Here is a 10,527-nt window from a genome sequence, read left to right on the forward strand (position 1 = left end):
AAATGGGTGCAAAAAGTCATCCTATCTGATCAAGGAAGAAGATCTCAGACCGCTCTGTATGTAAGATATGCAAATATGTAATCCATGTGTAATCTGGCATGCAAGCATATGTAATCAAGATCATGTCTACAGAGTGTATATTCAATATAAAAAACATTTTTCTCCACCACATTATCAAAGAGGGTTCGTTGATTGACAGGTTATGGAACAATGTGGCTGTGATATATTACTTCACAGTTCCTGTTATTTCGGCTTCTCTCCCAGGCTTGGCTCATAGCATTGTGGATGTTTAATCTTTGATCTTAAGTTATGCCACTTTGCCCTCTTCCTTTCTTGCCTGTCACATATTGTACTATCAGAGTCTAAAGCCGGGTGCCAAAGAATTTAGAAAGGCACGACCCTTCAACCGGAAAACCCTAATATCAATCCCACATGACAGCCAAGCATCTGCCCTGCAGTAGCTGACTCTGTGCTCTGACCTAATTGTAGTGGGGGTGAAAAGTTTTCCTTTAGGGATCAAATGTGAAAGAAAAACTAGTCCATTACTCATATTATTATAGTCTTTAAAAAACTGAAAGTCAATGTCTGTTGGTTCATGAGAAGAACACACACATCATATTTTAAGAATGTTTCACCTTCTTCATGTGTGGTAATAACAGTGATGGACAAGGACGTTTCTATTGTTCAAGGGCATGCAAACCAGAGAGCATTTTCATGGAAGATTAGCGCTGATAATCCTTTACTGGACCACAAAGTACTGAAGAACACCAGATCTGTGTTCTGACATCCTTAGCTGTTCGGGCCTGATTATTGTTGCATCGCAGCATTTTACTCTTCCGCTCAAACCGCAGTGACGAGGGAGTTTCTGCATTTCGACCACCTAATACACACTGCAGAGCAATTTTCACAATCCCTTGACATTGCGGTTGGTGACAAACTATATAGGCTTTTAAAATGCTGTGTTCAGCTGCCAGCATGGCTGGAGGTACGCAGCTAACGCAAAGTTAACGACCTCGGAGTAGAGTTGGGAAGTGACATCACACACGCATGCACATACACTGATATACACAAACATTAAAACTGACCCCGGGTTAACTTTACCACCTTGTAGTTTTTATTAAAAACGGGCCTGACCAGGGAGAGCATGTTCACTGGGACCTTCTTGAAGTGGCTTTCTGTGACCCCCTCTTGCACACGTGTACACACACACACACACACACAAACACACCCACACTAAGATTTTATATTTTCATGCTCAGCTTTTCATGATGAATAACCACTAAGTGGAGTTTCATTGGCTGCACATCTGGGAGCCCTTACAGCTAAAGATGGAGGGAACATGTATTGTAAGCTAAATGAGCACATATACTCCACTTGCCCCTTGTTTCTGTGTCATTCTTTGCATTTTATATGACAAATCTTTATTCATCTGTCAAGGTGTCAGTTTTGGGTCTGACATTGTGGCTGAACTCAAAACCCCAATAGAGTTTTGGAGGCAATGCTGAATATGAATTTCATATGTCTTCTCCTGTCTTTGTACATTTCTCAGCCTCTGAGCAAACCAGTACAGTACTGGCTGTATCACTCATACCAAGGTGCTGAGTGGGCTGCTGGTTTCACTTTTTTTCAGAAGATTTATTCTGTTTCACAATACTAGAAAACACAGACTTGCAACACAGACTTTATTTGACTCTTAAAGGGAACATATCAAGCTTTTTGTGATTTTCTGTTATTTTCACACTGTTATGATGTCAGATATCTATGTGAAACATGGTCAAATGTCCAAAATTTGAGGTGAATGTATGTAAAAATGCTCCCTGCAAGTCAAAAGCCAGGGCTTCATCATGATCTGAATGTTTTCATTTCCATAGGCTTTGTTGGTAAGGTTGTTCCACATTTTTTGCGTTGCCCACTTACATATCACCGTTAAAGTTATTTTGAGTCAGAGCTGATTAGATCTATGTTCTTGTCTCTCAAGTTTGAATATGTGAAACGATAATGAAAGTCTGTGGTGTGCTTATTTAGGCTTGGTGCCTTCACCTCAAGTATCAACATGGCAGTGGAGAAGATCACGGATGTAATTCTGCCAATAATTCATTTAACCGTGTTGTTCTGTTACACTCTGTTCCACTGGATGTGTAGATGGATCAGTGCTTTAACATGTCTCATTTACTTTGTAACATCTCCCTGACCTCTGCTTTAATGGAGACCTGCATATACAAACCTCTTTATATGTTTATATTACCTGCTTTGTTTCACAGACACAACACATTTTATATGAATGATCCAGCTTTACGAGCAATGTGTGAATTTTTTGTTGGATATTTCTTGCATTTTCTTTTCCACATTTGCCATTTACAGGTAAATGTTATGCACCATAAAATATGAAGTTAAACCTTTTACACCCCTTTTAACTACACCTCAGTCTTCCTGGCACCAGCCACACCACCTGCATAGTTTAACTGGTGGGTGTTTGGCCGAGATCCCAAGAACACAATAAGTTATGAACTATTACAAACAACTGCTTTTCATTAGAGGACATATCAGATTTAAATATGTTCCTGTTCAAACGATATCCCTCTGTTTAAGGAAGCAAAGATCAGTGATAATGTAGCCACATAAGAGAACAGTGTAGAGCAATGATAGACGGCAAATGAGATGTGAGCGATTGGTCTTAAAAAGTTTAATCAAAGTACAAATGTTTAAAAAATGATCCACTTCAGAATACACATGGTTACATTGTAAGATATGAAAATCTGTCCTCTATAAGATTAAACGTCTCATAGGACAAGCTGCCTAATCTTCACATTACTAGAGAGGAAAATACTTGTTGCTACCTGCAGATTCCTGCAGTGATATCTAAGGTTTAACACAATCAGTTCATAAAATGATGTTATCTGTATGTTGCCACTGTAAAATGGGACACCAGGGCTAAATCAATGGCTCTATCTCTCAAAAGAGTTCTGCTGACATGGCTTTCTGAACATCAAAGCTGATCAGTAAACACAGCCCAAAATGGGTTGTGGACTGCCACTCACAGCCCTTTATCTTGGCCTGATGTTTCAATCAGCGGATCACTCTCATCACTACAGCTACTACTGTGCTCCACCTCACATAATGCCCCTACAGGGAAGTTAAAAGTTCATCCCTTTTAGCTCTAATGTTTTCCTAATGGCTGCTTGTTGAGTTAATGGTTAAATAACAATAATAAGCCTTTTATTTTTTCCCTGTGAGTAAAGCTAAACACATGTTCTCACATCAAAGTCTTTAGATTGCCCCTCTGACCCGCAGTGCAGTGGTACATAATTGTAAAGCTGTGAAGTCATAGTGTTTGCATGGTCTTAACAGAGTGTGTGCGTGTGGGTATGAGTCAGTATTTATGATTAAAAGTTTTAAAACAAATACAGTGAGTGAAGTCTACATTAACATAGTAACCGTAACAAAATTTCCCTTTTTACTGACCAACTGTATACACGTCTCTCAATAAAATGTTGGCTGTGAGGCTCAGTTGCAAGAGTTGAGTTCCTTCATTTAAATGTTTGGATTTAATATACAAATGCAAAAAAGAGTACAAAAATAAAACATTTATATAATATTAATCTTACACATGACAAGGAGATTTAAATGAATAGATGACATCTCCCAGATTATAACAGTTAAAGGCAGCTACACATTCATCAATCAAAAGGGACAGAATGGAAATGACATGATAAACATAAAAAATAAAGATAAAAGACAGAATTTAATGATCAGACTTAGTGAGTATAGTGGGTTTTTTTTTGTTAAAACATGAATACATCAGATATAAAGTGCATTACTATCTGCATGACAGTTGTAGGTAGTTACATCTATGTACATCTCTACTTGTTGTCAATAATGGTATTTTTACTTTCTCTACTACTGCTAGAATTACCTCTCAGTATAGAACAGTATTCTACCTACTGATGTGATCACTGTTATTCACATTACTGTACATCCTTCTTTCTAATGGTTATTCATCAGATTCCAGCTAACATGACTTTGTCTTTCTGACACTGGTTTCGTAAGACGACTTAACTGTGATTGGTGAGTGTCATGATTTGTTCTTAACCATTGAACTGACACAGCTCTATGATTCCAGTAAATTTCTTCTCATTGGTCGCTAAATTAAAACTGTTTGGGATCCAGATGTTCAGATTTTCTCAAAGAATGGAAAAAAAAAGAAAAAAGCAGCCATGTTTGGTAACAGGGTCGCATAATCACAGCCGCAGAACTGCTCAGGAAATTCTCAAGCTCTTTTGGCATCCTAATTTCCATCACAAAAACATTGTAATTGCCATTTTTACTAGGATCTTGTATGCATCTTATATTCAGTCTGGGGGTAGCTGGCACCCATTGAAATTCCATGGTGCCAATTAACTTGAAATAGAACTTGGCAAACTCTGTGGCTCTGTCCATTCCTCAGTTTTTAAAAGAGACTATACAACACTGTTCATCATTTTGTACAATTTAAAAACAGGGACAGTCAAGATAAGCAGATGCCATGTTAAAGATCAGTTAGAATGAATCCATATTCTCCTGGCTCAGCAGACCGCAGGACTCTGCTACTTGCAAGTGTGATGTTGACTCATAGTATGTGTTGTGGAGAAAACCCTCTTGCTGACCTACATCTCTCCCCCTTTAAACGCTTTGACCCTGGGGTCGATCCTTTTCTTCTAAACGACAGAGAGGCCAGATGTACAAGACAATCTCCAAAAATAGCTATTTAGTGTTGAAGTCCGTTAACAAAAAATATGTACAGTATAGTGAGAAAAACAAACACTCACAGATATAATTGCACTTTGCATTAATAACATCTCTACAAGCGGTGAGAGTGGCGATGGTGGAGGCGGGGCTGGTGCTGGTGCTGGTGGTGATGATAATGGAGCGTTGTAGATTCATTCGATGCAAGAGGCTGCGGCGTGGCAGTCAAGATAAGTGCTTTACAACATGCCAGATGATTTCATATTACATGTAATATATCTGTGATGATGGTCCAAATCCTCAGAAAGGCTCAGAAAGATCTCTGCAGGCATTTCAGTTGCCCCGTTTGGATCTCTTCATCCTGGAAGACAAAATAATGAGTTTTTATAATTAGTAAATAGATAGTAGTGCCCTAACAAATCATATAACACATCTGGCGCTTAATATTCACTGGATCAATAAGAACCAATTACAAAAGATAACTTTGGCTGAGTGACAGCCAATAGTGACTTTTAATGCCAATTTGTAACTAGTAAACACCATATTGAGAATAATCAGTATTTGTTCAACCATGTCTGGGTGCCAGGGTTTCAAAGAGAAGGTGCCAAAAGTCAAGATATACTCAGTTCCAGCATTCCAAAATAAAAGCAGCTGCTTTATTTTTACAGGGCCAAAGTGTCTTTTTGAAATGTAATCGAAAACTAAATATTGTAGCCCATTAAAGCTGATTTTCAGTTTTAGCCAATTAATCAGCCTGCTTTTGGCCAATCAGTAAGTTGGCCATGTCTAACTCTTGAGTTTTTAGGCAGCTACTTCTGACATGTTGAGTTTTTACATCCAAGAAAAACTTCCTTTTATAAGTCACAGTTCTGAAGAGGTAATTTAGAAGAAAATACATTCGCAGCAGTTGCAGAGTGATTTACACTGCACACGCCTTATAAACACTTGAACATGGGTTTAATTACTGACATTGGAATAATAATAATAAATGTTAGCCACATTTCAACTGATACAAAAAGGTAATCATGGCCTTGTTTACCAGACTAAAGAGCAGCATAATGCATGAGTTACAATTGTGTGCATTTCTACACGTTGTAAATAAGTTTGTCCCTCCCTCCCCTTTGACTGTATGTGTAACTGGAAACACATTAGGTCTGATCCATTGTAAATGACCACCGTCTACTCTCTACGTGGGCCCTATTGTTATGCAGAGGTCTTTCACACCTCAACAAGTCAAGGGCTCCTCAATCATCCTTTGAGACAGATAGTCTGACTACAGGACTATGAGCTTATCAGTCAGAGGGTATTGAGTGTGTACATGTCAGAGGCCGGAGCACAGAGGAGACCGCATGGGTGCATTCAAGTTTCTTTGGTAGAAAGACAGGAAATACTTTAAACACCCCAAAACTCATTATGTCTCCACAACACAGCACAGAGTTTGTTTCATCCGACCGTTAAAGGAGTGCTCTGCTCTTGGAAATATATGACTGCATGGGGTTCAGGATTGCAACTTGATCCCTTCCATAAACTTTCTAGTGCCAACTTTTTCAAGAAAAGTGTCTCCTGCTTTAAAGCAGGAAGGAAACAGTTGATATTGGCAGTGACTTTGAGCTCTAAGACAAACTGTAACGTGACTGCAGAATGCAATTTATTGCATTAATGTTACATTCATTTATCAAATAATAGAAATAAACTTAATAAATTTCTCCCTCTTTGCCCCTATATCATGATGAATCTGTAAATTACAGCAAACTCTTGCAATGTGCTGAAGGTCAAAAACTCTGCAAATAGTTCTGCACTTCAGTTGCAGACCTGTGTGGCATCTTGCATTAATTTTAACAATGGTGGATGGGGATGAACCCATGACCGCAGTCTAGTTGGAGCAAATACTGTTAACAAGCTTGTTCATTATCCCGTATCAAACCCACAGATTGTCTGTGAAACTGGAGTCAGTCTCCACTCCCACTCAGTCATGTACCAGCGTGTTTCGAAACTGGGCTCTGATATAATTTGGACAATTAAGAGCTGTCACTTTCACAATGGTCTGTTGATAGATGTTCAAATGCGCATTTGTGTTTTTGCATCCTTACTTTAAATCTCTATCAGGCGGAAGTGATTTCACAGTGCTCCAGATGAGTCATGTTCAAGTCTGACGACTGACGACAGAACTATGTTTTGCAGACGGTACGTAATCCATAATACAGCCAGTGACTTACTTGTTGATGGCGTTCCTCAGGTACTGCTGCAGCCATGGGATCTGTGGGTTCAAACACACCTCTTTGCTTGACTTCAGCTTGGCACTGATAGGAAAAAAAAGAAAATAGTTCAGCATATGCCTCGCTTAAAGATGAAAGAGTAAATTATGCAAAGTCAGTGACATCGGGTATCTTGACACGTTGTTATCAAACAGACCGAATTCACACTACCTTGTCAGTTTGACACACAGAGAACTTTTTCACAGGGGTGCATTAGTTTGATAATGACCAATCACTCTTTTCCCCTGCTTGTGATGCTGCTACAGATATGAATGCAGCTAAAGAATATGTGCTTTCAAGAATATTGTTTTCCTTAAGTTTAATATTTCTTGATTGAGCAATCTAATTAATGTGTTGCAAAATTTGAGCACATGGAGGTTGAGGAGTCAATCCCTCAACATGTGGCTGCAGGCTACTTTCTAAATCCAGCATAGCCCTGTGGTTATTTACAGAATGGGTCAAGACTGGATCATATTTCTCCATGGGGGAGCCTCCATTGGCACACGTGTCTTGTTTTTGGATAACTGTAGAAATTGGTGGATTTGTCCATGAATTTATAAGAGCTGTCAATTCTATTTCCACTATGAAAAATTTAATAGTTCCTGAAGTTTTCCTTTCTATTGTGTCCAGCTGTATTGTTCTTGTGTTGCTACACGCTTTCATCTGTAAATGTACTCCAGACAGGCCGTAACGCCGAATGGGATCACGCCGCAAAGGTTGTAAGCACAGAATGAGGAGGAAATGCTGCGTGACAAGCAAATGAGAAGCAAACTCAATTAGAAAACCCATAATTATTGATTTTCCTGTTGAGAGCAAAACTGCATCAAGTTTCCACCTCCCATTCAGGTTCCCTCATACTCAAATAAAGCACTTCCTGTGGACGCATAAGTGGGCCTGCGGTAAAAAATGCACGCACAAGTCCTGCTCTCTGTGGATGTATGTGAGAGCAAGTGACAGAGGGGCGTGTGAGTACACATGCATGCACAAACTCTTTATCTGTCCTGTCACCTCTAAGAGATTGATGGTGAGAAATGTCGTATAAGGAGGAAACCTGTCGGACTTTTTAAGACCAGGGTAGAAAACATGCACTTCTGTGTGTTTGTGTGGGTTCCACCCACTGAAGCCCACATTCATGAACAATACTCACATCACTTGGAAGGGGCAGTTGGGTGTATGGATGAACCTGAGCTCACGGATGATGCCTTTGGGGAGGCCGTTCACTGTTGAGCTACAGTAGCATCTTTCACCCAGACTGATGGGTTTCGCTGAGGAGGAAAGGAACAGATTATCAGTTACACAACATATTACTCACAGCAAAGCAAGTCTCAAGAGAGAAATAACACATAGATAAGATGAAGTTAAATCTTCTCTGGAAATTGACTAAAATGAGATACTTCTGTGATGATGAATTCTGCTGAAGACAAATAAGATTAAACATTATTACAACAATAAAATGAGCTGAAAATGATACAGCAAACAAATAAATTCGGATACATCATCCTTATTGACAGATCAACAAGCTAAAACATGCCACTACTGTCCAGGCATGAAATCAGCCCATGCACTGTACTGTAGTCTGAATTTTCCATCCATACATTATCTCTACCAGTTTATTCTTTGCAGGGTTGCAGGGGGCTGGAGCAAATCCCAATTAACTTAAAATATATTAAAATACATGATCAAGAAGGATGCACGTAATCGAAATCGCAGATCTAAGTGTTTTTTACGGTTTTCCCATATTTGACATGTTTTTTGCATGCCCACAGAGGTAGAAACACTTATATCGGGACTTATAGACCCCAAAACAGTAAGATCTTTCAGTCATAAACAATGTTGTGCTGTGTGGTCCTTAAACTTCATGATTGATGTGCATACTTTCCATAACGACTGTAGCTTTCAGGTTTGTACACGCTGGGAGGTTTACGGTTGATCAATGTGGAAAAATAAACGGGGCCATGTTTTCGTTTTTCTTTTTTTTCTGCTTCTTTTTTCAGAAAACCTACATGAAAAAACTCTGGTTTCTGCAAGTCTTGTATAAAATAATGAGATAATTACGCATCTGTTGCGTGGAAGTCCTTTTAGAATAAGTCTAAAATATTAAAGACAAAACATAAAAGATGCAACAGATAAAAAACAAACAAACAAATGTCTTTTTCCAGTCAGTAACTGTTTTTAAAGCAAAACTGATGGGAGATGGTGAAGGTTATAAAAACAGATGGTGAGAAGTACCGCCATAGTTTTAACTCCATGCTAATTATTTTTACACCTGATCTAACGGTATTACCATGATAAAGAGCGCAACACCCTCAAGTTGGGTGACTGATGACGCCAAGTAGACTGGCTGTGGTTTTGTCTTCTAGCTGCCTCATTTGTGCGTAATTAAATGGAAACAAGGAGCAGAACAAATACACAAGTTGATCAGCGAACCGACGAGGAATTTCTTCCTCTCGAAGAAATGCATGTTCAGCCTGTTGGCACTTTACGCACGGCGGAAAGAAAAATCCCCTCCAGGACAAGTTCATACATACATCAAACTAACATTTACGGAATTCAAATAATATTTCAATTAAAACGGAGAGCACTGCCTTTAAAGTCAACACTGGCACTTTAATTGTATGTAATTTGAATTTGGCATCTGAATTTACGTAATTGCCAATTATTTGGATAAACTGAGACTGCGCCGTCGCTACGCGTGAAATTGAGATTAACATAAACATAACACAGTAACTGCACAATTCTATCAGGGTTATGTCTATTTAAACACTAAAAGACAACACATGTGGGATGGAAATGCTATTCTGATTCATCCTTCACAACTGATGCATTTTTAGTAATTTTTTTTCTACAAAAACTTAACTACAAATGATCCATCCTGACATGTTTAAATAATGATTAAACTGTCCTTAACAATGTGCAATAAAATAATTTTACAGCGATGCCACTTAAAAGTCTTTGCTAAATAACCCAAAACCTCATTAAAAACAACAAAAACAAAAAACAAAACAAAGGAGCAGGAGATAAGTTCATACCTTGTGATGGAGGCGCATGTGACAACACCGTAAGCGCAGCCACGACTGCCAACAGCTTCACATCCATTTTGCGTTAATGGGATTTGATCCTGCTCAAAGTCCAGAGGAGCTGTGACAGACCGCTACTGAGTGTGTCTCTTAAATTAAGCATTAGTGTCAAGCTAGCTACAGAGAAGGGTTGTACTTCCGGTTCCAGATAGCAAAAAAAGAAAAAAAAAGGCAACAAAGGTCACATGTTCGTTGTAACAATATAATATAACGTGTCAATTATAACTAATCAATTATAACATGCCATTTACAGGACAAATTATATTTTTGCAACATGCTAGTGAATGGTGCGTTACGCTTTTATTTTGTATGCAAATAAGCTTCCGGTATACACTTGGTGATCTCTGATGAGATCCTGGCTTGATTCACTGACTTTATCATGATTGTAACCTCACATTTACATTTCAGTACACCGGCACTGTGTGATGAGCAGTGAATATCTTTAGTGAAGATAATTTAATTTTATTTATCTA

General features: G+C 38.7%; 1 protein-coding gene across 1 annotated transcript; it reads right to left on the reverse strand.

Moving 5' to 3' along the window:
- Nucleotides 1-2,668: 2,668 nt before the first annotated feature.
- Nucleotides 2,669-10,129, reverse strand: cxcl12a (chemokine (C-X-C motif) ligand 12a (stromal cell-derived factor 1)). The gene is made up of 4 exons (XM_042434468.1): nucleotides 10,007-10,129; nucleotides 8,125-8,242; nucleotides 6,939-7,022; nucleotides 2,669-5,083 (listed from the first exon to the last, which is right to left on the reverse strand). The coding sequence occupies exons 1-4, from the start codon at nucleotides 10,071-10,073 to the stop codon at nucleotides 5,056-5,058; spliced, it is 297 nt and encodes a 98-aa protein (XP_042290402.1). The 5' UTR covers nucleotides 10,074-10,129; the 3' UTR covers nucleotides 2,669-5,055.
- Nucleotides 10,130-10,527: the final 398 nt, after the last annotated feature.

Source organism: Thunnus maccoyii, chromosome 14 (assembly GCF_910596095.1).
Source record: "Thunnus maccoyii chromosome 14, fThuMac1.1, whole genome shotgun sequence".
Taxonomy (NCBI): domain Eukaryota; kingdom Metazoa; phylum Chordata; class Actinopteri; order Scombriformes; family Scombridae; genus Thunnus; species Thunnus maccoyii.

What these genes read in the sequence shown, in the direction of transcription:
- cxcl12a (XM_042434468.1), bottom strand. Translation starts at nt 10,073, where the DNA reads ATGGATGTGAAGCTGTTGGCAGTCGTGGCTGCGCTTACGGTGTTGTCA. An exon ending in AACTGCCCCTTCCAAGTGAT is followed by an intron (nt 7,023 to 8,124) that starts GTGAGTATTGTT and finishes TTTTCCTATCAG; the next exon opens with TGCCAAGCTGAAGTCAAGCA. An exon ending in CTGAGGAACGCCATCAACAA is followed by an intron (nt 5,084 to 6,938) that starts GTAAGTCACTGG and finishes TTTGTCTTCCAG; the next exon opens with GATGAAGAGATCCAAACGGG.